The sequence below is a fragment of the Cervus elaphus genome, chromosome X, assembly GCF_910594005.1.
Source record: "Cervus elaphus chromosome X, mCerEla1.1, whole genome shotgun sequence".
In the NCBI taxonomy this organism is placed as follows: domain Eukaryota; kingdom Metazoa; phylum Chordata; class Mammalia; order Artiodactyla; family Cervidae; genus Cervus; species Cervus elaphus.
Genome location: NC_057848.1, coordinates 67,308,458 through 67,336,173, shown reverse-complemented (window position 1 = coordinate 67,336,173; position 27,716 = coordinate 67,308,458). Strand labels below are relative to the sequence as shown.

The 27,716-nt window shown below is 41.6% G+C and overlaps 3 protein-coding genes across 3 annotated transcripts; all 3 read left to right on the top strand.

Annotated features, from left to right (window-relative positions):
* The first annotated feature begins 3,175 nt into the window (after positions 1–3,175).
* On the top strand, positions 3,176–3,885 carry LOC122689065 (spermatid nuclear transition protein 3-like). The gene is made up of 2 exons (XM_043895173.1): positions 3,176–3,322; positions 3,504–3,885. The coding sequence occupies exons 1-2, from the start codon at positions 3,206–3,208 to the stop codon at positions 3,717–3,719; spliced, it is 333 nt and encodes a 110-aa protein (XP_043751108.1). The 5' UTR covers positions 3,176–3,205; the 3' UTR covers positions 3,720–3,885.
* Positions 3,886–13,036: 9,151 nt separating this feature from the next.
* Positions 13,037–13,746, top strand: LOC122689119 (spermatid nuclear transition protein 3-like). Its single transcript, XM_043895281.1, has 2 exons — positions 13,037–13,183; positions 13,365–13,746. Exons 1-2 carry the CDS (start codon positions 13,067–13,069, stop codon positions 13,578–13,580), a joined length of 333 nt encoding a protein of 110 aa, XP_043751216.1. The 5' UTR covers positions 13,037–13,066; the 3' UTR covers positions 13,581–13,746.
* A 9,190-nt stretch (positions 13,747–22,936) lies between these two features.
* On the top strand, positions 22,937–23,609 carry LOC122689086 (spermatid nuclear transition protein 3-like). Its single transcript, XM_043895203.1, has 2 exons — positions 22,937–23,053; positions 23,235–23,609. The coding sequence occupies exons 1-2, from the start codon at positions 22,937–22,939 to the stop codon at positions 23,448–23,450; spliced, it is 333 nt and encodes a 110-aa protein (XP_043751138.1). The 3' UTR covers positions 23,451–23,609.
* Positions 23,610–27,716: the final 4,107 nt, after the last annotated feature.

Here is a 27,716-nt window from a genome sequence, read left to right as displayed (position 1 = left end):
CCTCTTGTTTTATTGAAAGGACATAGACAATGCCTTTTGGGGGCTTTTGCCCTGGCCATTTCCTTTCCCCAGTCTTTATTGCCCAAGATAGCCACAAAGTCACTCCCTCTTTTCTTTAACTAAGTCTTTGCTCAGATGTCCTGGATTCATAAGGCCTTCCGTCATTATTCTCTGGGGAGGAAAAACTCCCCATTTCTCATAACTCCTAAGGTTCTCTCTATAGTGTATAATTGACTATTTGTGGTTAGTATTAACCTTCCATCCTCACTGACTAGAATGTAAGCCCCATGAAACCAGGGTCCTGTGTATTGGCTCCCGTTGTGCACCGAGCACCCACAACAGTGCCCGAAATACTGCAGGGGGGGGGAATTAATACCTGTGAAGTGGGAAATAAGCATTACACCAAAGAATTTATGTCCATTTTTGCAATTAAATAAAACAAATCCAGACTAATGTAAGAAGGAACTTGATTTGAGATGACTATGGCGATAGGGTCGTCTCACACACTACCTAAAAAATGCTGAGAATTCTCCAAGCTAGGCTTCAACCATACATGAACCAAGAATTTCCAGATGTTCAAGCTTGACTAAGAAAAGGCAGAGGAACAAGAGATCAGATGGACAGCATCCGTTGGATCATAGAAAAAGCAAGACTATTCCAGAAAAGCATCTGCTTCACTGACTAGGCTCAAGCACTGTCCTGTGTGGATCACAACAAACTCTGGGAAATCCTTAAAGAGATGGGAATACCAGACCCTCTTACCTGCCTCCTGAGAACTCTGTATGCAGGGAAAGCAGCACGAGTTAGAACCGGACATGAAACCTCAGACTGGTTCCAAAATGGGAAAGGGGTATGTTAAGGCTGTATATTGTCATCCTGCTTATTTAACTTATATGCAGAGTACATCGTGAGAAATGCAAGACTGGATGAAGCACAAGCTGGAAGACTGCCGGGAGAACTATCAATAACCTCAGATATGCAGGCGACACCACCCTTAAGGCAGACACAAAGAGGAACTAAAGAGCGCTACAGCATGCAGTCCCCAGGCTATTCCGTGGGCCCTCCAGCTCACCCACCGGCCCAAGTCTGCGTGAGCTCCAGGGCCTCTGGAAGAAGGCCTGAATCTGCCTCTAATCTCAGTCTCCTCCTGATTGCCACCACACCACCCATGACTTAATCCCTTCCCCAATGGTCCCTCACTGACAGTAACCTGTGGGCATTGCCCACTGCAGTGCTGCCCAATAGCTAAGCAGGACAGCCAACAGTCACTCATTTACAACTGTTTGCTTGTGGCTGGGGCCCTCTGAGGCACCAAGCAATGGTTGGGCAACACCTGTTGCCTAGGAACAGGGTGGGTTGAAATGGAACACACCAATGGCTACCTGTTAAGGCTGTGCTCATCCTGCTCTGTTACACTGTAAAGAGAAAAAGAATCACTGTGAATTTAAGGTTTGTGAAAGTAGTTTTCAACGTGGGCTGGCCTGCACATTCTTGTTGGCTTTGAACTATTTTTACTATATGCTGAACATGTGATCAAGTGGCAGCGGTTGGAGGGGCACAGAGATAAGTGCTGGTGACAGGAACGCCTGGGAATATAACAAAAGGAATGATAGGCAAAAGTTAAATAAGTATGTGAAATAATCAGTCCTAATGAGATGGATGAAACTGGAGCCCCTTATACAGAGTGAAGTAAGCCAGAAAGATAAAGAACATTACAGCATACTAACACATATATATGGAATTTAGAAAGATGGTAACGATAACCCTATATGCAAAACAGAAAAAGAGACACAGAAATACACAACAGACTTTTGAACTCTGTGGGAGAATGTGAGGGTGGGATATTTCAAAAGAACAGCATGTATACTATCTATGGTGAAACAGATCACCAGCCCAGGTGGGATGCATGAGACAAGTGCTCGGGCCTGGTGCACTGGGAAGACCCAGAGGAATCGGGTGGAGAGGGAGATGGGAGGGGGGATCGGGATGGGGAATACATGTAAATCTATGGCTGATTCATATCAATGTATGACAAAACCCACTGAAATGTTGTGAAGTAATTAGCCTCCAACTAATAAAAAAAAAAAAATCTGAGGTTGGAAAGGAGTCAGTCAAAAAGATGCCGGCACACTGGACCCAAAGTGTCCTTATGTAACAGAGCAACATGGGCAGAGCCCTTCGCAGGTAGCCCTTGCTGTGCCGTATTACTCCGCCTCCTGTTACTAGGCAACAGGACTTGCTCGGCCATTGGTCAGTGCCTCACTGGCCCCACCCACAAGCAACCAACCATCAATGAGCTACGTACAGGTCCTTGCCCTGCTCAGCTATTGGTCAGCACTGCCATGGGCCCTACCTACTGATAACGGTCAAGGAGGGGTGACTGGGGAATTGATTCAGTCAAGAGTCAGTGGTGCACTGGTGAACTGACTCTTGACTTTGAGCACCTTGCTTTTTCAAAAAGCAAAAATCAGGAATTGATTTCTGCTAGATGGGGCCAGTTGGGTTTCCCTACTCAATATGAGAGTTGAAGTGTCCCCAACAATTTTAGTGGAGGAGACATTTAAAACTGTCTTTGCTCTGATGTGTAATCTTATGGAGACTGTGTATTGACCTTTAGGCAGCAGACTGAGGATTCACCAAGTCTGGGGGTCGCTGAAGCTCATCACAGTAGATAAAATATCCAACCTGTTCTTAGTTACCTTTGTCCACTTAAAGTGCTTTCTCTTAAGTTCCTTAAGCCCTTCAAGAACCCCCAACAGGCAGAAGGTGATCTAGAGATGAAGTGCTTAGAGGACTCTGAAGGGATGAAGTGGGACAGAAAGGGTTCGGCAGATGTTCATGGAGGGATGAAAGAGGCATGAGTGTTGAAGTGGCACATATAAGTCAAAGGATAAAGGGAACGGAAAGGAAGTTTGAAAGTCATGAGGAGGAGCACCATGCCCCTGAATCACCACTGCCCAGAATCAGACACACAGACATGTCAGCAGTGGGAAAGTTATATCACAGCCTCCCTCAGCATCCACTAGCCCATGTTGATGGGCACAGTGGTGCACTGTGATGTCTAAGCCCCCCAAACTACTATTGGCTGGCGCAGTGCCTAACGGACCAATCAGATTGAAGGGTGTGGCTCCTCATTGTCCTCAAAGGGTATAAATAGGGAGGTCAGAGGCTGAAAGTCTGGGTTAGGCCACTTCTTGGCACCATCATGACTAACGCAACCAGGAAGCCACGGCAGTCAAGAGGAGTTGCCATGCGGTTTGCTTCAAGGAAGAATGGAACAAAGAAGACCCTTTGTCAAAGGAGGGGCAGAGGCGGTGTCAAGGTAAGAAGATTCCAACTAAGCTTCCCATGTTCTCCATTGACGTTGCTGCCCAAGACCTCTACCCTGCCCATGCCTGCCACAAAAGCCCTCATTAGCCCACATCCCTTTCTCATGAAATCTCCCTTCCACCTCAGTTTTTATGTCCTTTCCTCAAAACTAATACCCTTGTCTTGTCTTCCAGGCACGAAATATGACCATGAGGGTCAGAAGACCTCTACAAGGTACCTTCAGAAAGAAAATCCGATCGTATGCTACTCAATCGACAAAGCTGAAGAAGACAAGAAAGGCAAACTGTTTCTTCTCTCGCTGTGGACATAAGAAATCGAATCGAAGCCGGAAAAGGTACCAAACTGTGAGGCAGAGTCAAGGAAGGAGGCAGAATCCAAAGAGAAAATAAGCTCAGCCGCCGCCAAAGAAGAGACCCTGGAGAAGTACAACGTGGGCAGCCAGTAAGTGAATAGCAAATGTCAGACAGTTTAGAATTGTGACTCCAGAGGTCTGCTTTGTTAGCAATGGCCAACCAAGAAAAGACTCTCACACTAACATAGGAAGCCGATGGCTGCAAATAAAAGAAACATCAAATGGTGAAAAGATGATACGTGTGTGTGTGCGAATTTTCTGATGGAAGGGAGGGAGAGAAGAGAAGAGGTGGGCACTGGAAACGGGAGGGATATGTGATCCTGAGAGGTTGGGGAACAGACCCTGGGGTCCCCAGTTAGCCAGAGAGTAGAGGTGTGGAGTGGGTCAGGAGTCTGCCCTGATGATGGATAACCCTGCTTAACACTTGATTTCATGGGCAAGGAGTAGTGGTGTGGTGTTCCTCCCTTTGTCTGGGGTATGGAAAGACATTAGGGTCTAGATGCCAGACCCAGATGGGAAGGGGTTTTCACATGGGGGTGGAGAATGTGAAACTCCCCCTGAGAAAGGCAGGCAGAAATCACCTCCTGGCCACCTACCTCATAATGGGGTTTGTTGCATCACTCACCTATGCTGTCAGCTAAAGGGGCTCAGAAGGCACAAAGTGCTGATACAACTAAAACCCACAACTAGCGCTCCCAGGGACTCAAATAATGTTTGGAGGGAACTAACCAAATATTGTTTAGGCCACATATTTGCTAAGAAATTTTTGGGAGCATTGTATTCCCAAAGAAGGGCAGTGGTGGTGGCCCAATGCCGGTGCACGTTACAAACGGGATCACCCTGCACACAGAACTTTTTTTTTTTTTTTTGGTATGGGGGGCGGCTCTAGGTAGGTTTTGCAGGCATAGTTCCCTGAACAGGGGTTGAATCTGCGCCATTCTAGTGTACCATGGAGTTCTATCCATTGGACAGACATGGAAGTCTGTACAGAGAATTTCCACATAAATACTAATATAAGACTGAGTGAAAATTGGTCTTGTAATTATCACCATATCCTAGGATTTCTAAACAACTACAGTCGTAAAACATTCTTCCCCAATAAAGTCTTTTGTTAGTCCAACTTCTACAAGTTTATCATGGTTTAAAAGAAAGAGTATGAAATATTTAATTTGGTGTTAACTTTCATTTTGAAAGGTTTTAAAAATTCCAAGGAGAAGTTAAAGAAATATGGAGACATATAAGGCAGAGGCTCTGACGATGAGGATCCTGTGTGTCTTCAGAAAACTGTTTAGAGGCAACCAAAACACAGAGTTTCACCAACAGCATCCAAAGAGTTGAGTTCAAAGTATAACTCAAAGATATGTTATCTTTGATCTGGACTGCAGCTGCCTAACTCAATCTTTCTGACACTGTAACGCCTGGGAGACCCCACTGATGATTCAAAGTCAGTCACTGAATGTGATTTAAAATCTGTAAGAGTGAAAGACCCCCTGGGTGTGCTGCCCTTTATTTTTTTTTTTAAGTTCTTTTATTTTCATTGATTTATTTCAATTGGAGCCTAATTACTTTACAATATGATAGTGGTTTTGCCATACATTGTCATGAGTAAGCCATGGGTGTACATGTGTTCCCCATCCTGTACCCCCTCCCACCTCCCTCCCCATCCCATCCCTCAGGATCGTCCCACCACAACAGCCCTGAGCACCCTGCCTCATGCATCCAAGCTGGACTGGAAATCTGTTTCACATACATGTTTCAATGCTATTTGCTCAAATCGTTCCACTCTCGCCTTCTCTCACAGAGTCCAAGAGTCTGTTTTTACCTTTGTGTCTCTGTTGCTGTCTCACATATAGGGTCATTGTTACCATCCTTCTAAATTCCATTTATATGCGTTAATATACTGTATTGGTGTTTTTCTTTCTGATTTCCTTCACTCTATAATAGGCTCCAGCTTCATCCACCTCATTAGAACTGATGCAAATGCATTCTTTTTAATAGCTGAGTAATATTCCATTGTGCATATGTAGCACGGCTTGCTTATCCATTCGTCTGCCCATGGATATCTAGGTTGCTTCCATGTCCTGGCTATTATAAACAGTATTGTGATGAATATTGGGGTACATGCATCTCTTTCAATTCTGGTTTCCTTAGTGTGTATGCCCAGCAGTGGGATTCCTGGGTCGTAGGGAAGTTCCAATTCAAATTTCTGAGGAATCTCCACACTGTTCCTCTCCAGCATTTATTCTTTGTAGACTTTTTGATAGGAGCCATTCTGACCAACGGGAGATGGTCCCTCATCGTGGATTTGATTTGCATTTCTCTGATAGTGAGTGATGTTGAGCATCTTTCTCTGTGTTTGTTAGCCATCTGTATGTCTTCTTTGGAGAAATGTCTGTTTAGTTCTTTGGCCCGTTTCGTGAATGGATCGTTTGTTTTTCTGGAACTGAGCTGCAGGAGCTGCTTGCATGTTTTTTAGATTAATTCATTGTTCATTGCTTCATTTGCTATTATTTTCTCCCATTCTGAAAGCTGTCTTTTCACCTTGCTTATACTTTCTTTGTTGTGCAACAGCTTTTAAGTTAACTTGTGTCCTATTCATTTATGTTTTGCTTTTATTTCCATTCCTCTGGGAGGTGGGTCATAGAGGATCCTGCTGTGATTTATGTCAGAGAGTGTTTTGCCTATGTTTTCCTCTTGGAGTTGTATAGTTTCTCGTCTTACATTTAGATCTTTAATCCGTTTTGATTTTATTCTGGTACATGGGGTTAGAAAGTGTTCTAGTTTCCTTCTTTACAAGTAGTTCACCAGCTTTGCCAGCACCACTTGTTAAAGAGATTGTCTTTTCTCCATTGTATGTTCTTGCCTCCTTTGTCAAAGATAAGGTGTCCATAGGTGGGTGCATTTCTCTCAGGGCTTTCCATTTTGTTCCATTGATCTGTATTTCTGTCTTTGTGCCGGTACTATACTGTCTTGATGACTGTAGCTTTGTAGTATAGCCTGAAGTCAGGCACGTTGGTTCCTCCAATTCCATTCTTCCTTCACAAAATTGCTTTGGCTATCCAAGGTTTTTTGGTTTTCCATACAAACTATGAAATTGTTCTAGTTCTGTGATCTCTATAGAACTTTCAGAATGTGTCCTCAGTCATGATGGAGCAAGTGAAAGGATGAAATACTTTCCCTTCTTACTAGTCCTCAATTCCATTTGTCATTAAAAGGTTATTCACTTCTGAAGAGCTATCATGGCTAAAATGGAAGACAGATTTCTTGTTTGTGATATATAATGTAGACATCAATGTTTTTTTCCTGCAGACTTCAATCTATTTTTAATTATACTGATCAAACTACTGATGAATAATTTATTTTTCTGTGTAGATCAATACTAAGAATGATATGGATCCTTTCCATAATCTCATCCCCAACCTTTGAAACACTGCAGTTCTATACAGTATTGATGAAAGTCTGCTCCAACCTGCAATTACACCAATATCATCAGTATATTCCATGATTTTCTGATTGAACATTTCTCCAAAGCTCTTAATATAGGAATTTAATATGTGATAACACTTTCCTATTTATAGAAGCTCCATACCTAAGCATTAATTTAAAAAAAAAAAAAGCTTTAGATTTATAAAATGCTTACATTCAGCTCTACAACCATACCAGTACTTGACAGATGTTTGGCTGGCTGTCTTACCAAGAAACCCTGTCTATTCTGTAAATCAGTAGTGGAATTCCATGCATTTCTTTATGAAAATTATTTTTCAGAGATAGGGTCTTTTTCAAAGAGCAAAACAAGTAGAATATTTTCTATAGATGTATCCTATATATAGGATAAGGCCTATGTATACTATCTTGACTTACACAGAGATACTTATAAATGTATATATTGGCATATATATGGAAAACCAAACGTACATAGAAAAAGTAAAAACATCATATAGTTCTAGAAGAAAGCCATGCAGAAGCTAATGTTCCTCAAACTTAGGCTCTCAAAAAGACATGTACTTTATGATTCCATGTACATATGATTCTCAAAATGACAAAATTAGAGACATGGAAAAGAAATCAGTAGTCACAAGGGATTATGGAATAAGAATATAAGACTGTGGTATTAGGGAATTCCTTTAAGGTTACAGAACAGTTCTCTATCTTGAGGTGGTTATGCAAATACACATATATTTTTCATATATATATATAAACATATACACACACATATACATCAATATTCATATAAAATATATTATAACCATAATACCTAAGAGCTCTCAAACTCACTAATAAGAGAACAAATAAACCAATTAAAATGTGGGAAAATATTTGAATAGCAATTGGTTGACATCAGATATGACATAAGTTGTACAGATGACTCAGAAACACATACAATTTATTAAAATAATGAATAATTAGTACTGAATGCATATTAAGTTTGCAAATTGTATCTTGGATAAAAGGAATACAATAATTGAGAACATAAACAACGCTCAGGAAAAGAGAGAAACTTAAACTCTCCTCAGTGACTCATAAGAATGCAAAATGATAAAGACACTTTGGGAAATGTTTTGCATTACTCATAAATATCTGCACACTGGAAAACTGTGTAATCCCATTCCTAAATAACTCCCACATAAAACATGAATTTCTGTTCACATAAAACCCTTCATGCCAATGGTTATTGTGGCTCTATTAATAACAGCCCCAAACTGGCAATAACTCAAATGTTATTCAACTGGTAAGCCAATATACAAATGGTGCATCCATCCGATGGAATACTATTCAACAAGAAAAAGGGACATGCTCTTGATGATTGTAAGAACTTGAAAGATTTTCAACTTAACAAGAACCAGATCAGAAAGACTACTGACAGTATGAGGTAATAGGCACATGGAAAAACACTGACCATCACTACTACTTAGAGAAATAGAAATCAAAATCACTAGGAGATATCACCTCACAGCTGTCAGAATGGCTATCATCAAGTCAAAAAGTCTGAAATTATCATATGGCGGCAAGGATGTGGACAAAAGGAAGCCCTTGTACAGAATTGGTGGGAATGTAAATTTGTGCACTCACATTGGAACACAACGTGGAAGTTTCTTAAAAACACGAAAAATAGAACTACCATGTGACCCAGCTATTCCACGCCTAGCTATACATCAGAAGAAAATGAACACTAATTTGAAAAGATACATGAACCCCAAAGTTTATTACAGCCTTGTTTACAATAGAACAGATATGGAGGCAACCCGTGAGCAAGATGCACATGTTTCCTGTCCTCATAGCACTTGCCTGGAATATGAGATACGCAAGCATTTGAACACCACAGTACTCCTCAGAAATACTGGTAGTTACATGTTTGTTGAGGTGGAAACATTCTCCCAGCATATGGTAGAGAAAAGGAAGGCTACAATATAGCATATAGATTGATGCAATCTGTATAAATTTAAAAAAAAATCACTGATGTACATATGCTCATCCAAAAATATGTGTATCATATGTATACATTTAACATATACAATATATATGTTATAAACATTTAGGTAGAACAACAAAGACAGAATATGAACAGTATACATGTCTATTGACACACTTATTGGTGTTCTCTAATTTCATTTGTACACTCTTTTTGCAGTTTCCATACTGCTTTGCCTCGAGTATATATTTACAATTAGAAAACATTAATAATGCTCTTTCGAAGCAGGGTAACCCAGACATTAAATTAACATATGCCCAGGTGCCCCTTCAAGTTCTTCCCTCTTCCTCCAAGGCCATGTTTCTTCACAATTTCCCCATCATACCTTAGATTCCAGTTATATGCAAGGCATGTATAACCAGCTTTCTTGGGTCTCGGTGCCTATGCAGGTTCTCCCCCACTGTCTGGGAAACACTTTCACAGCTTTCCACTTGGTGATCTATTTACTTTAGGTGGCTCAGGATTCATCTCGGGTGTCTTTACTGAAAAGTACCCCTCCCCCACGTCCCTGCCATCAGGCTATGACAAATGCCTCTCCTCTTTACCGCCACAGCCCTGTGTGGTTTGTGTATGGTGAACCAACTCATCATGTAAATGGAAAGATAAGTTTACTATTACCTTCCTCCTTTTCCTGCCTTGTTCTCTCTTATCAGCAGCTCATCACTTTTTGGTCTCGTCCTCACTCACCTGGTCCCACTTGCACCAGCCTCTTGTTTTATTGAAAGGACATAGACAATGCCTTTTGGGGGCTTTTGCCCTGGCCATTTCCTTTCCCCAGTCTTTATTGCCCAAGATAGCCACAAAGTCACTCCCTCTTTTCTTTAATTAAGTCTTTGCTCAGATGTCCTGGATTCATAAGGCCTTCCATCATTATCCTCTGGGGAGGAAAAACTCCCCATTTCTCATAACTCCTAAGGTTCTCTCTATAGTGTATAATTGACTATTTGTGGTTAGTATTAACCTTCCATCCTCACTGACTAGAATGTAAGCCCCATGAAACCAGGGTCCTGTGTATTGGCTCCCGTTGTGCACCGAGCACCCACAACAGTGCCCGAAATACCGCAGGGGGTGAATTAATACCTGTGAAGTGGGAAATAAGCATTACACCAAAGAATTTATGTCCATTTTTGCAATTAAATAAAACAAATCCAGACTAATGTAAGAAGGAACTTGATTTGAGATGACTAAGGCGATAGGGTCGTCTCACACACTACCTAAAAAATGCTGAGAATTCTCCAAGCTAGGCTTCAACCATACATGAACCAAGAATTTCCAGATGTTCAAGCTTGACTAAGAAAAGGCAGAGGAACAAGAGATCAGATGGATAGCATCCGTTGGATCATAGAAAAAGCAAGACAATTCTAGAAAAGCATCTGCTTCACTGACTAGGCTCAAGCACTGTCCTGTGTGGATCACAACAAACTGTGGGAAATCCTTAAAGAGATGGGAATACCAGACCCTCTTACCTGCCTCCTGAGAACTCTGTATGCAGGGAAAGCAGCACGAGTTAGAACCGGACATGAAACCTCAGACTGGTTCCAAAATGGGAAAGGGGTATGTTAAGGCTGTATATTGTCATCCTGCTTATTTAACTTATATGCAGTGTACATCGTGAGAAATGCAAGACTGGATGAAGCACAAGCTGGAAGACTGCCGGGAGAACTATCAATAATCTCAGATATGCAGGCGACACCACCCTTAAGGCAGACACAAAGAGGAACTAAAGAGCGCTACAGCATGCAGTCCCCAGGCTATTCCGTGGGCCCTCCAGCTCACCCACCGGCCCAAGTCTGCGTGAGCTCCAGGGCCTCTGGAAGAAGGCCTGAATCTGCCTCTAATCTCAGTCTCCTCCTGATTGCCACCACACCACCCATGACTTAATCACTTCCCCAATGGTCCCTCACTGACAGTAACCTGTGGGCATTGCCCACTGCAGTGCTGCCCAATAGCTAAGCAGGACAGCCAACAGTCACTCATTTACAACTGTTTGCTTGTGGCTGGGGCCCTCTGAGGCACCAAGCAATGGTTGGGCAACACCTGTTGCCTAGGAACAGGGTGGGTTGAAATGGAACACACCAATGGCTACCTGTTAAGGCTGTGCTCATCCTGCTCTGTTACACTGTAAAGAGAAAAAGAATCACTGTGAATTTAAGGTTTGTGAAAGTAGTTTTCAACGTGGGCTGGCCTGCACATTCTGGTTGGCTTTGAACTATTTATAATATATGCTGAACATGTGATCAAGTGGCAGCGGTTGGAGGGGCACAGAGATAAGTGCTGGTGACAGGAACGCCTGGGAATATAACAAAAGGAATGATAGGCAAAAGTTAAATAAGTATGTGAAATAATCAGTCCTAATGAGATGGATGAAACTGGAGCCCCTTATACAGAGTGAAGTAAGCCAGAAAGATAAAGAACATTACAGCATACTAACACATATATATGGAATTTAGAAAGATGGTAACGATAACCCTATATGCAAAACAGAAAAAGAGACACAGAAATACACAACAGACTTTTGAACTCTGTGGGAGAATGTGAGGGTGGGATATTTCAAAAGAACAGCATGTATACTATCTATGGTGAAACAGATCACCAGCCCAGGTGGGATGCATGAGACAAGTGCTCGGGCCTGGTGCACTGGGAAGACCCAGAGGAATCGGGTGGAGAGGGAGGTGGGAGGGGGGATCGGGATGGGGAATACGTGTAAATCTATGGCTGATTCATATCAATGTATGACAAAACCCACTGAAATGTTGTGAAGTAATTAGGCTCGAACTAATAAAAAAAAAAAAAAAACATCGGAGGTTGGAAAGGAGTCAGTCAAAAAGATGCCGGCACACTGGACCCAAAGTGTCCTTATGTAACAGAGCAACATGGGCAGAGCCCTTCGCAGGTAGCCCTTGCTGTGCCGTATTACTCTGCCTCCTGTTACTAGGCAACAGGACTTGCTCAGCCATTGGTCAGTGCCTCACTGGCCCCACGCACAAGCAACCAACCATCAATGAGCTACGTACAGGTCCTTGCCCTGCTCAGCTATTGGTCAGCACTGCCATGGGCCCTACCTACTGATAACGGTCAAGGAGGGGTGACTGGGGAATTGATTCAGTCAAGAGTCAGTGGTGCACTGGTGAACTGACTCTTGACTTTGAGCACCTTCCTTTTTCGAACAGCAAAAATCAGGAATTGATTTCTGCTAGATGGGGCCAGTTGAGTTTCCCTACTCAATATGAGAGTTGAAGTGTCCCCAACAATTTTAGTGGAGGAGACATTTAAAACTGTCTTTGCTCTGATGTGTAATCTTATGGAGACTGTGTATTGACCTTTGCGCAGCAGACTGAGGATTCACCAAGTCTGGGGGTCGCTGAATCTCATCACAGTAGATAAAATATCCAACCTGTTCTTAGTTACCTTTGTCCACTTAAAGTGCTTTCTCTTAAGTTCCTTAAGCCCTTCAAGAACCCCCAACAGGCAGAAGGTGATCTAGAGATGAAGTGCTTAGAGGACTCTGAAGGGATGAAGTGGGACAGAAAGGGTTCGGCAGATGTTCATGGAGGGATGAAAGAGGCATGAGTGTTGAAGTGGCACATATAAGTCAAAGGATAAAGGGAACGGATAGGAAGTTTGAAAGTCATGAGGAGGAGCACCATGCCCCTGAATCACCACTGCCCAGAATCAGACACACAGACATGTCAGCAGTGGGAAAGTTATATCACAGCCTCCCTCAGCATCCACTAGCCCATGTTGATGGGCACAGTGGTGCACTGTGATGTCTAAGCCCCCCAAACTACTATTGGCTGGTGCAGTGCTTAACGGACCAATCAGATTGAAGGGTGTGGCTCCTCATTGTCCTCAAAGGGTATAAATAGGGAGGTCAGAGGCTGAAAGTCTGGGTTAGGCCACTTCTTGGCACCATCATGACTAACGCAACCAGGAAGCCACGGCAGTCAAGAGGAGTTGCCATGCGGTTTGCTTCAAGGAAGAATGGAACAAAGAAGACCCTTTGTCAAAGGAGGGGCAGAGGCGGTGTCAAGGTAAGAAGATTCCAACTAAGCTTCCCATGTTCTCCATTGACGTTGCTGCCCAAGACCTCTACCCTGCCCATGCCTGCCACAAAAGCCCTCATTAGCCCACATTCCTTTCTCATGAAATCTCCATTCCACCTCAGTTTTTATGTCCTTTCCTCAAAACTAATACCCTTGTCTTGTCTTCCAGGCACGAAATATGACCATGAGGGTCAGAAGACCTCTACAAGGTACCTTCAGAAAGAAAATCCGATCGTATGCTACTCAATCGACAAAACTGAAGAAGACAAGAAAGGCAAACAGTTTCTTCTCTCGCTGTGGACGTAAGAAATCGAATCGAAGCCGGAAAAGGTACCAAACTGTGAGGCAGAGTCAAGGAAGGAGGCAGAATCCAAAGAGAAAATAAGCTCAGCCGCCGCCAAAGAAGAGACCCTGGAGAAGTACAACGTGGGCAGCCAGTAAGTGAATAGCAAATGTCAGACAGTTTAGAATTGTGACTCCAGAGGTCTGCTTTGTTAGCAATGGCCAACCAAGAAAAGACTCTCACACTAACATAGGAAGCCGATGGCTGCAAATAAAAGAAACATCAAATGGTGAAAAGATGATACGTGTGTGTGTGTGAATTTTCTGATGGAAGGGAGGGAGAGAAGAGAAGAGGTGGGCACTGGAAACGGGAGGGATATGTGGTCCTGAGAGGTTGGGGAACAGACCCTGGGGTCCCCAGTTAGCCAGAGAGTAGAGGTGTGGAGTGGGTCAGGAGTCTGCACTGATGATGGATAACTCTGCTTAACACTTGATTTCAAGGGCAAGGAGTAGTGGTGTGGTGTTCCTCCCTTTGTCTGGGGTGTGGAAAGACATTAGGGTCTAGATGCCAGACCCAGATGGGAAGGGGTTTTCACATGGGGGTGGAGAATGTGAAACTCCCCCTGAGAAAGGCAGGCAGAAATCACCTCCTGGCCACCTACCTCATAATGGGGTTTGTTGCATCACTCACCTATGCTGTCAGCTAAAGGGGCTCAGAAGGCACAAAGTGCTGATACAACTAAAACCCACAACTAGCGCTCCCAGGGACTCAAATAATGTTTGGAGGGAACTAACCAAATATTGTTTAGGCCACATATTTGCTAAGAAATTTTTGGGAGCATTGTATTCCCAAAGAAGGGCAGTGGTGGTGGCCCAATGCCGGTGCTCGTTACAAACGGGATCACCCTGCACACAGAACTTTTTTTTTTTTTTTTTTTTTGGTATGGGGGGCGGCTCTAGGTAGGTTTTGCAGGCATAGTTCCCTGAACAGGGGTTGAATCTGCGCCATTCTAGTGTACCATGGAGTTCTATCCATTGAACAGACATGGAAGTCTGTACAGAGAATTTCCACATAAATACTAATATAAGACTGAGTGAAAATTGGTCTTGTAATTATCACCATATCCTAGGATTTCTAAACAACTACAGTCGTAAAACATTCTTCCCCAATAAAGTCTTTTGTTAGTCCAACTTCTACAAGTTTATCATGGTTTAAAAGAAAGAGTATGAAATATTTAATTTGGTGTTAACTTTCATTTTGAAAGGTTTTAAAAATTCCAAGGAGAAGTTAAAGAAATATGGAGACATATAAGGCAGAGGCTCTGACGATGAGGATCCTCTGTGTCTTCAGAAAACTGTTTAGAAGCAACCAAAACACAGAGTTTCCCCAACAGCATCCAAAGAGTTGAGTTCAAAGTATAACTCAAAGATATGTTATCTTTGATCTGGACTGCAGCTGCCTAACTCAATCTTTCTGGCACTGTAACGCCTGGGAGACCCCATTGATGATTCAAAGTCAGTCACTGAATGTGATTTAAAATCTGTAAGAGTGAAAGACCCCCTGGGTGTGCTGCCCTTTATTTTTTTTTTTTTAAGTTCTTTTATTTTCATTGGTTTATTTCAATTGGAGCCTAATTACTTTACAATATGATAGTGGTTTTGCCATACATTGTCATGAGTAAGCCATGGGTGTACATGTGTTCCCCATCCTGTACCCCCCTCCCACCTCCCTCCCCATCCCATCCCTCAGGATCGTCCCACCACAACAGCCCTGAGCACCCTGCCTCATTCATCCAAGCTGGACTGGAAATCTGTTTCACATACATGTTTCAATGCTATTTGCTCAAATCGTTCCACTCTCGCCTTTTCTCACAGAGTCCAAGAGTCTGTTTTTACCTTTGTGTCTCTTTTGCTGTCTCACATATAGGGTCATTGTTACCATCTTTCTAAATTCCATTTATATGCATTAATATACTGTATTGGTGTTTTTCTTTCTGACTTCCTTCACTCTATAATAGGCTCCAGCTTCATCCACCTCATTAGAACTGATGCAAATGCATTCTTTTTAATAGCTGAGTAATATTCCATTGTGCATATGTAGCACGGCTTGCTTATCCATTCGTCTGCCCATGGATATCTAGGTTGCTTCCATGTCCTGGCTATTATAAACAGTATTGTGATGAATATTGGGGTACATGCATCTCTTTCAATTCTGATTTCCTTAGTGTGTATGCCCAGCAGTGGGATTCCTGGGTCGTAGGGAAGTTCCAATTCAAATTTCTGAGGAATCTCCACACTGTTCCTCTCCAGCATTTATTCTTTGTAGACTTTTTGATAGGAGCCGTTCTGACCAACGTGAGATGGTCCCTCATCGTGGATTTAATTTGCATTTCTCTGGTAGTGAGTGATGTTGAGCATCTTTCTCTGTGTTTGTTAGCCATCTGTATGTCTTCTTTGGAGAAATGTCTGTTTAGTTCTTTGGCCCGTTTCTTGAATGGATCGTTTGTTTTTCTGGAACTGAGCTGCAGGAGCTGCTTGCATGTTTTTTAGATTAATTCATTGTTCATTGCTTCATTTGCTATTATTTTCTCCCATTCTGAAGGCTGTCTTTTCACCTTGCTTATACTTTCTTTGTTGTGCAACAGCTTTTAAGTTAACTTGTGTCCTATTCATTTATGTTTTGCTTTTATTTCCATTCCTCTGGGAGGTGGGTCATAGAGGATCCTGCTGTGATTTATGTCAGAGAGTGTTTTGCCTATGTTTTCCTCTTGGAGTTGTATAGTTTCTCATCTTACATTTAGATCTTTAATCCGTTTTGATTTTATTCTGGTACATGGGGTTAGAAAGTGTTCTAGTTTCCTTCTTTACAAGTAGTTCACCATCTTTGCCAGCACCACTTGTTAAAGAGATTGTCTTTTCTCCATTGTATGTTCTTGCCTCCTTTGTCAAAGATAAGGTGTCCATAGGTGGGTGCATTTCTCTCAGGGCTTTCCATTTTGTTTCATTGATCTGTATTTCTGTCTTTGTGCCGGTACTATACTGTCTTGATGACTGTAGCTTTGTAGTATAGCCTGAAGTCAGGCACGTTGGTTCCTCCAATTCCATTCTTCCTTCACAAAATTGCTTTGGCTATCCAAGGTTTTTTGGTTTTCCATACAAACTATGAAATTGTTCTAGTTCTGTGATCTCTATAGAACTTTCAGAATGTGTCCTCAGTCATGATGGAGCAAGTGAAAGGATGAAATACTTTCCCTTCTTACTAGTCCTCAATTCCATTTGTCATTAAAAGGTTATTCACTTCTGAAGAGCTATCATGGCTAAAATGGAAGACAGATTTCTTGTTTGTGACATATAATGTAGACATCAATGTTTTTTTCCTGCAGACTTCAATCTATTTTTAATTATACTGATCAAACTACTGATGAATAATTTATTTTTCTGTGTAGATCAATACTAAGAATGATATGGATCCTTTCCATAATCTCATCCCCAACCTTTGAAACACTGCAGTTCTATACAGTATTGATGAAAGTCTGCTCCAACCTGCAATTACACCAATATCATCAGTATATTCCATGATTTTCTGATTGAACATTTCTCCAAAGCTCTTAATATAGGAATTTAATATGTGATAACACTTTCCTATTTATAGAAGCTCCATACCTAAGCATTAATTTAAAAAAAAAAAAAGCTTTAGATTTATAAAATGCTTACATTCAGCTCTACAACCATACCAGTACTTGACAGACGTTTGGCTGGCTGTCTTACCAAGAAACCCTGTCTATTCTGTAAATCAGTAGTGGAATTCCATGCATTTCTTTATGAAAATTATTTTTCAGAGATAGGGTCTTTTTCAAAGAGCAAAACAAGTAGTATATTTTCTATAGATGTATCCTATATATAGGATAAGGCCTATGTATACTATCTTGACTTACACAGAGATACTTATAAATGTATATATTGGCATATATATGGAAAACCAAACGTACATAGAAAAAGTAAAAACATCATATAGTTCTAGAAGAAAGCCATGCAGAAGCTAATGTTCCTCAAACTTAGGCTCTCAAAAAGACATGTACTTTATGATTCCATGTACATATGATTCTCAAAATGACAAAATTAGAGACATGGAAAAGAAATCAGTAGTCACAAGGGATTATGGAATAAGAATATAAGACTGTGGTATTAGGGAATTCCTTTAAGGTTACAGAACAGTTCTCTATCTTGAGGTGGTTATGCAAATACACTTATATTTTTCATATATATATATATAAACATATACACACACATATACATCAATATTCATATAAAATATATTATAACCATAATACATAAGAGCTCTCAAACTCACTAATAAGAGAACAAATAAACCAATTAAAATGTGGGAAAATATTTGAATAGCAATTGGTTGACATCAGATATGACATAAGTTGTACAGATGACTCAGAAACACATACAATTTATTAAAATAATGAATAATTAGTACTGAATGCATATTAAGTTTGCAAATTGTATCTTGTCTAAAAGGAATAAAATAATTGAGAACATAAACAACGCTCAGGAAAAGAGAGAAACTTAAACTCTCCTCAGTGACTCATAAGAATGCAAAATGATAAAGACACTTTGGGAAATGTTTTGCATTACTCATAAATATCTGCACACTGGAAAACTGTGTAATCCCATTCCTAAATAACTCCCACATAAAACATGAATTTCTGTTCACATAAAACCCTTCATGCCAATGGTTATTGTGGCTCTATTAATAACAGCCCCAAACTGGCAACAACTCAAATGTTATTCAACTGGTAAGCCAATATACAAATGGTGCATCCATCCGATGGAATACTATTCAACAAGAAAAAGGGACATGCTCTTGATGATTGTAAGAACTTGAAAGTTTTTCAACTTAACAAGAACCAGATCAGAAAGACTACTGACAGTATGAGGTAATACGCACATGGAAAAACACTGACCATCACTAATAATTAGAAAAATAGAAATCAAATCACTAGGAGATATCACCTCACAGCTGTCAGAATGGCTATCATCAAGTCAAAAAGTCTGAAAATAAATGGCGGCAAGGATGTGGACAAAAGGAAGCCCTTGTACAGAATTGGTGGGAATGTAAATTTGTGCACTCACCTTGGAACACAACGTGGAAGTTTCTTAAAAACACGAAAAATAGAACTACCATGTGACCCAGCTATTCCACGCCTAGCTATACATCAGAAGAAAATGAACACTAATTTGAAAAGATACATGAACCCCAAAGTTTATTACAGCCTTGTTTACAATAGAACAGATATGGAGGCAACCCGTGAGCAAGATGCACATGGTTCCTGTCCTCATAGCACTTGCCTGGAATATGAGATAAGCAAGCATTTGAACACCACAGTACTCCTCAGAAATACTGGTAGTTACATGTTTGTTGAGGTGGAAACATTCTCCCAGCATATGGTAGAGAAAAGGAAGGCTACAATATAGCATATAGATTGATGCAATCTGTATAAATTAAAAAAAAAATCACTGATGTACATATGCTCATCCAAAAATATGTGTATCATATGTATACATTTAACATATACAATATATATGTTATAAACATTTAGGTAGAACAACAAAGACAGAATATGAACAGTATACATGTCTATTGACACACTTATTGGTGTTCTCTAATTTCATTTGTACACTCTTTTTGCAGTTTCCATACTGCTTTGCCTCGAGTATATATTTACAATTAGAAAACATTAATAATGCTCTTTCGAAGCAGGGTAACCCAGACATTAAATTAACATATGCCCAGGTGCCCCTTCAAGTTCTTCCCTCTTCCTCCAAGGCCATGTTTCTTCACAATTTCCCCATCATACCTTAGATTCCAGTTATATGCAAGGCATGTATAACCAGCTTTCTTGGGTCTCGGTGCCTATGCAGGTTCTCCCCCACTGTCTGGGAAACACTTTCACAGCTTTCCACTTGGTGATCTATTTACTTTAGGTGGCTCAGGATTCATCTCGGGTGTCTTTACTGAAAAGTAACCCTCCCCCACCTCCTTGCCATCAGGCTATGACAAATGCCTCTCCTCTTTACCGCCACAGCCCTGTGTGGTTTGTGTATGGTGAACCAACTCATCATGCAATTGGGAAAGATAAGTTTACTATTACCTTCCTCCTTTTCCTGCCCTGTTCTCTCTCATCAGCAGCTCATCACTTTTTGGTCTCGTCCTCACTCACCTGGTCCCACTTGCACCAGCCTCTTGTTTTATTGAAAGGACATAGACAATGCCTTTTGGGGGCTTTTGCCCTGGCCATTTCCTTTCCCCAGTCTTTATTGCCCAAGATAGCCACAAAGTCACTCCCTCTTTTCTTTAATTAAGTCTTTGCTCAGATGTCCTGGATTCATAAGGCCTTCTGTCATTATTCTCTGGGGAGGAAAAACTCCCCATTTCTCATAACTCCTAAGGTTCTCTCTATAGTGTATAATTGACTATTTGTGGTTAGTATTAACCTTCCATCCTCACTGACTAGAATGTAAGCCCCATGAAACCAGGGTCCTGTGTATTGGCTCCCGTTGTGCACCGAGCACCCACAACAGTGCCCGAAATACTGCAGGGGGGTGAATTAATACCTGTGAAGTGGGAAATAAGCATTACACCAAAGAATTTATGTCCATTTTTGCAATTAAATAAAACAAATCCAGACTAATGTAAGAAGGAACTTGATTTGAGATGACTATGGCGATAGGGTCGTCTCACACACTACCTAAAAAATGCTGAGAATTCTCCAAGCTAGGCTTCAACCATACATGAACCAAGAATTTCCAGATGTTCAAGCTTGACTAAGAAAAGGCAGAGGAACAAGAGATCAGATGGACAGCATCCGTTGGATCATAGAAAAAGCAAGACAATTCCAGAAAAGCATCTGCTTCACTGACTAGGCTCAAGCACTGTCCTGTGTGGATCACAACAAACTCTGGGAAATCCTTAAAGAGATGGGAATACCAGACCCTCTTACCTGCCTCCTGAGAACTCCGTATGCAGGGAAAGCAGCACGAGTTAGAACTGGACATGAAACCTCAGACTGCTTCCAAAATGGGAAAGGGGTATGTTAAGGCTGTATATTGTCATCCTGCTTATTTAACTTATATGCAGAGTACATCGTGAGAAATGCAAGACTGGATGAAGCACAAGCTGGAAGACTGCCGGGAGAACTATCAATAACCTCAGATATGCAGGAGACACCACCCTTAAGGCAGACACAAAGAGGAACTAAAGAGCGCTACAGCATGCAGTCCCCAGGCTATTCCGTGGGCCCTCCAGCTCACCCACCGGCCCAAGTCTGCGTGAGCTCCAGGGCCTCTGGAAGAAGGCCTGAATCTGCCTCTAATCTCAGTCTCCTCCTGATTGCCACCACACCACCCATGACTTAATCACTTCCCCCCCCAATGGTCCCTCACTGACAGTAACCTGTGGGCATTGCCCACTGCAGTGCTGCCCAATAGCTAAGCAGGACAGCCAACAGTCACTCATTTACAACTGTTTGCTTGTGGCTGGGGCCCTCTGAGGCACCAAGCAATGGTTGGGCAACACCTGTTGCCTAGGAACAGGGTGGGTTGAAATGGAACATACCAATGGCTACCTGTTAAGGCTGTGCTCATCCTGCTCTGTTACACTGTAAAGAGAAAAAGAATCACTGTGAATTTAAGGTTTGTGAAAGTAGTTTTCAACGTGGGCTGGCCTGCACATTCTTGTTGGCTTTGAACTATTTTTACTATATGCTGAACATGTGATCAAGTGGCAGCGGTTGGAGGGGCACAGAGATAAGTGCTGGTGACAGGAACGCCTGGGAATATAACAAAAGGAATGATAGGCAAAAGTTAAATAAGTATGTGAAATAATCAGTCCTAATGAGATGGATGAAACTGGAGCCCCTTATACAGAGTGAAGTAAGCCAGAAAGATAAAGAACATTACAGCATACTAACACATATATATGGAATTTAGAAAGATGGTAACGATAACCCTATATGCAAAACAGAAAAAGAGACACAGAAATACACAACAGACTTTTGAACTCTGTGGGAGAATGTGAGGGTGGGATATTTCAAAAGAACAGCATGTATACTATCTATGGTGAAACAGATCACCAGCCCAGGTGGGATGCATGAGACAAGTGCTCGGGCCTGGTGCACTGGGAAGACCCAGAGGAATCGGGTGGAGAGGGAGGTGGGAGGGGGGATCGGGATGGGGAATACGTGTAAATCTATGGCTGATTCATATCAATGTATGACAAAACCCACTGAAATGTTGTGAAGTAATTAGCCTCCAACTAATTAAAAAAAAAAAAAATCTGAGGTTGGAAAGGAGTCAGTCAAATAGATGCCGGCACACTGGACCCAAAGTGTCCTTATGTAACAGAGCAACATGGGCAGAGCCCTTTGCAGGTAGCCCTTGCTGTGCCGTATTACTCCGCCTCCTGTTACTAGGCAACAGGACTTGCTCAGCCATTGGTCAGTGCCTCACTGGCCCCACCCACAAGCAACCAACCATCAATGAGCTACGTACAGGTCCTTGCCCTGCTCAGCTATTGGTCAGCACTGCCATGGGCCCTACCTACTGATAACGGTCAAGGAGGGGTGACTGGGGAATTGATTCAGTCAAGAGTCAGTGGTGCACTGGTGAACTGACTCTTGACTTTGAGCACCTTGCTTTTTCAAAAAGCAAAAATCAGGAATTGATTTCTGCTAGATGGGGCCAGTTGAGTTTCCCTACTCAATATGAGAGTTGAAGTGTCCCCAACAATTTTAGTGGAGGAGACATTTAAAACTGTCTTTGCTCTGATGTGTAATCTTATGGAGACTGTGTATTGACCTTTGGGCAGCAGACTGAGGATTCACCAAGTCTGGGGGTCGCTGAAGCTCATCACAGTAGATAAAATATCCAACCTGTTCTTAGTTACCTTTGTCCACTTAAAGTGCTTTCTCTTAAGTTCCTTAAGCCCTTCAAGAACCCCCAACAGGCAGAAGGTGATCTAGAGATGAGGTGCTTAGAGGACTCTGAAGGGATGAAGTGGGACAGAAAGGGTTCGGCAGATGTTCATGGAGGGATGAAAGAGGCATGAGTGTTGAAGTGGCACATATAAGTCAAAGGATAAAGGGAACGGAAAGGAAGTTTGAAAGTCATGAGGAGGAGCACCATGCCCCTGAATCACCACTGCCCAGAATCAGACACACAGACATGTCAGCAGTGGGAAAGTTATATCACAGCCTCCCTCAGCATCCACTAGCCCATGTTGATGGGCACAGTGGTGCACTGTGATGTCTAAGCCCCCCAAACTACTATTGGCTGGTGCAGTGCTTAACGGACCAATCAGATTGAAGGGTGTGGCTCCTCATTGTCCTCAAAGGGTATAAATAGGGAGGTCAGAGGCTGAAATTCTGGGTTAGGCCACTTCTTGGCACCATCATGACTAACGCAACCAGGAAGCCACGGCAGTCAAGAGGAGTTGCCATGCGGTTTGCTTCAAGGAAGAATGGAACAAAGAAGACCCTTTGTCAAAGGAGGGGCAGAGGCGGGGTCAAGGTAAGAAGATTCCAACTAAGCTTCCCATGTTCTCCATTGACTTTGCTGCCCAAGACCTCTACCCTGCCCATGCCTGCCACAAAAGCCCTCATTAGCCCACATCCATTTCTCATGAAATCTCCCTTCCACCTCAGTTTTTATGTCCTTTCCTCAAAACTAATACCCTTGTCTTGTCTTCCAGGCACGAAATATGACCATGAGGGTCAGAAGACGTCTACAAGGTACCTTCAGAAAGAAAATCCGATCGTATGCTACTCAATCGACAAAGCTGAAGAAGACAAGAAAGGCAAACTGTTTCTTCTCTCGCTGTGGACGTAAGAAATCGAATCGAAGCCGGAAAAGGTACCAAACTGTGAGGCAGAGTCAAGGAAGGAGGCAGAATCCAAAGAGAAAATAAGCTCAGCCGCCGCCAAAGAAGAGACCCTGGAGAAGTACAACGTGGGCAGCCAGTAAGTGAATAGCAAATGTCAGACAGTTTAGAATTGTGACTCCAGAGGTCTGCTTTGTTAGCAATGGCCAACCAAGAAAAGACTCTCACACTAACATAGGAAGCCGATGGCTGCAAATAAAAGAAACCTCAAATGGTGAAAAGATGATACGTGTGTGTGTGTGAACTTTCTGATGGAAGGGAGGGAGAGAAGAGAAGAGGTGGGCACTGGAAACGTGAGGAATATGTTGTCCTGAGAGGTTGGGGAACAGACCCTGGGGTCCCCAGTTAGCCAGAGAGTAGAGGTGTGGAGTGGGTCAGGAGTCTGCACTGATGATGGATAACTCTGCTTAACACTTGATTTCAAGGGCAAGGAGTAGTGGTGTGGTGTTCCTCCCTTTGTCTTGGGTGTGGAAAGACATTAGGGTCTAGATGCCAGACCCAGATGGGAAGGGGTTTTCACATGGGGGTGGAGAATGTGAAACTCCCCCTGAGAAAGGCAGGCAGAAATCACCTCCTGGCCACCTACCTCATAATGGGGTTTGTTGCATCACTCACCTATGCTGTCAGCTAAAGGGGCTCAGAAGGCACAAAGTGCTGATACAACTAAAACCCACAACTAGCACTCCCAGGGACTCAAATAATGTTTGGAGGGAACTAACCAAATATTGTTTAGGCCACATATTTGCTAAGAAATTTTTGGGAGCATTGTATTCCCAAAGAAGGGCAGTGGTGGTGGCCCAATGCCGGTGCACGTTACAAACGGGATCACCCTGCACACAGAACTTTTTTTTTTTTTTTTTTTTGGTATGGGGGGCGGCTCTAGGTAGGTTTTGCAGGCGTAGTTCCCTGAACAGCGGTTGAATCTGCACCTTTCTAGTGTACCATGGAGTTCTATCCATTGGACAGACATGGAAGTCTGTACAGAGAATTTCCACATAAATACTAATATAAGACTGAGTGAAAATTGGTCTTGTAATTATCACCATATCCTAGGATTTCTAAACAACTACAGTCGTAAAACATTCTTCCCCAATAAAGTCTTTTGTTAGTCCAACTTCTACAAGTTTATCATGGTTTAAAAGAAAGAGTATGAAATATTTAATTTGGTGTTAACTTTCAATTTGAAAGGTTTAAAAATTCCAAGGAGAAGTTAAACAAATATGGAGACATATAAGGCAGAGGCTCTGACGATGAGGATCCTGTGTGTCTTCAGAAAACTGTTTAGAAGCAACCAAAACACAGAGTTTCCCCAACAGCATCCAAAGAGTTGAGTTCAAAGTATAACTCAAAGATATGTTATCTTTGATCTGGACTGCAGCTGCCTAACTCAATCTTTCTGGCACTGTAACGCCTGGGAGACCCCATTGATGATTCAAAGTCAGTCACTGAATGTGATTTAAAATCTGTAAGAGTGAAAGACCCCCCTGGGTGTGCTGCGCTTTATTTTTTTTTTAAAGTTCTTTTATTTTCATTGATTTATTTCAACTGGAGGCTAATTACAATATGATAGTGGTTTTGCCATACATTGTCATGAGTAAGCCATGGGTGTACATGTGTTCCCCATCCTGTACCCCCTCCCACCTCCCTCCCCATCCCATCCCTCAGGATCGTCCCACCACAACAGCCCTGAGCACCCTGCCTCATGCATCCAAGCTGGACTGGAAATCTGTTTCACATACATGTTTCAATGCTATTTGCTCAAATCGTTCCACTCTCGCCTTTTCTCACAGAGTCCAAGAGCCTGTTTTTACCTTTGTGTCTCTGTTGCTGTCTCACATATAGGGTCATTGTTACCATCTTTCTAAATTCCATTTATATGCGTTAATATACTGTATTGGTGTTTTTCTTTCTGACTTCCTTCACTCTATAATAGGCTCCAGCTTCATCCACCTCATTAGAACTGATGCAAATGCATTCTTTTTAATAGCTGAGTAATATTCCATTGTGCATATGTAGCACGGCTTGCTTATCCATTCGTCTGCCCATGGATATCTAGGTTGCTTCCATGTCCTGGCTATTATAAACAGTATTGTGATGAATATTGGGGTGCACGCATCTCTTTCAATTCTGGTTTCCTTAGTGTGTATGCCCAGCAGTGGGATTCCTGGGTCGTAGGGAAGTTCCAATTCAAATTTCTGAGGAATCTCCACACTGTTCCTCTCCAGCATTTATTCTTTGTAGACTTTTTGATAGGAGCCGTTCTGACCAACGGGAGATGGTCCCTCATCGTGGATTTGATTTGCATTTCTCTGATAGTGAGTGATGTTGAGCATCTTTCTCTGTGTTTTTTAGCCATCTGTATGTCTTCTTTGGAGAAATGTCTGTTTAGTTCTTTGGCCCGTTTCTTGAGTGGATCGTTTGTTTTTCTGGAACTGAGCTGCAGGAGCTGCTTGCATTTTTTTTAGATTAATTCATTGCTTCATTTGCTATTATTTTCTCCCATTCTGAAGGCTGTCTTTTCACCTTGCTTATACTTTCTTTGTTGTGCAACAGCTTTTAAGTTAACTTGTGTCCTATTCATTTATGTTTTGCTTTTATTTCCATTCCTCTGGGAGGTGGGTCATAGAGGATCCTGCTGTGATTTATGTCAGAGAGTGTTTTGCCTATGTTTTCCTCTTGGAGTTGTATAGTTTCTCGTCTTACATTTAGATGTTTAATCTGTTTTGATTTTATTCTTGTACATGGGGTTAGAAAGTGTTCTAGTTTCATTCTTTACAAGTAGTTCACCAGCTTTGCCAGCACCACTTGTTAAAGAGATTGTCTTTTCTCCATTGTATGTTCTTGCCTCCTTTGTCAAAGATAAGGTGTCCATAGGTGGGTGCATTTCTCTCAGGGCTTTCCATTTTGTTCCATTGATCTGTATTTCTGTCTTTGTGCCGGTACTATACTGTCTTGATGACTGTAGCTTTGTAGTATAGCCTGAAGTCAGGCACGTTGGTTCCTCCAATTCCATTCTTCCTTCACAAAATTGCTTTGGCTATCCAAGGTTTTTCGGTTTTCCATACAAATTATGAAATTGTTCTAGTTCTGTGATCTCTATAGAACTTTCCGAATGTGTCCTCAGTCATGATGGAGCAAGTGAAAGGATGAAATGCTTTCCCTTCTTACTAGTCCTCAATTCCATTTGTCACTAAAAGGTTATTCATTTCTGAAGAGCTATCATAGCTAAAATGGAAGACAGATTTCTTGTTTGTGATATATAATGTAGACATCAATGTTTTTTTCCTGCAGACTTCAATCTATTTTTAATTATACTGATACAAATACTGATGAATAATTTATTTTTCTGTGTAGATCAATACTAAGAATGATATGGATCCTTTCCATAATCTCATCCCCAACCTTTGAAACACTGCAGTTCTATACAGTATTGATGAAAGTCTGCTCCAACCTGCAATTACACCAATATCATCAGTATATTCCATGATTTTCTGATTGAACATTTCTCCAAAGCTCTTAATATAGGAATTTAATATGTGATAACACTTTCCTTTTTATATAAGCTCCATACCTAAGCATTAATTTAAAAAAAAAAAAAAGCTTTAGATTTATAAAATGCTTACATTCAGCTCTACAACCATACCAGTACTTGACAGACGTTTGGCTGGCTGTCTTACCAAGAAACCCTGTCTATTCTGTAAATCAGTAGTGGAATTCCATGCATTTCTTTATGAAAATTATTTTTCAGAGATAGGGTCTTTTTCAAAGAGCAAAACAAGTAGAATATTTTCTATAGATGTATCCTATATATAGGATAAGGCCTATGTATACTATCTTGACTTACACAGAGATACTTATAAATGTATATATTGGCATATATATGGAAAACCAAACGTACATAGAAAAAGTAAAAACATCATATAGTTCTAGAAGAAAGCCATGCAGAAACTAATGTTCCTCAAACTTAGGCTCTCAAAAAGACATGTACTTTATGATTCCATGTACATATGATTCTCAAAATGACAAAATTAGAGACATGGAAAAGAAATCAGTAGTCACAAGGGATTATGGAATAAGAATATAAGACTGTGGTATTAGGGAATTCCTTTAAGGTTACAGAACAGTTCTCTATCTTGAGGTGGTTATGCAAATACACATATATTTTTCATATATATATATATAAACATATACACACACATATACATCAATATTCATATAAAATATAACCATAATACCTAAGAGCTCTCAAACTCACTAATAAGAGAACAAACAAACCAATTAAAATGTGGGAAA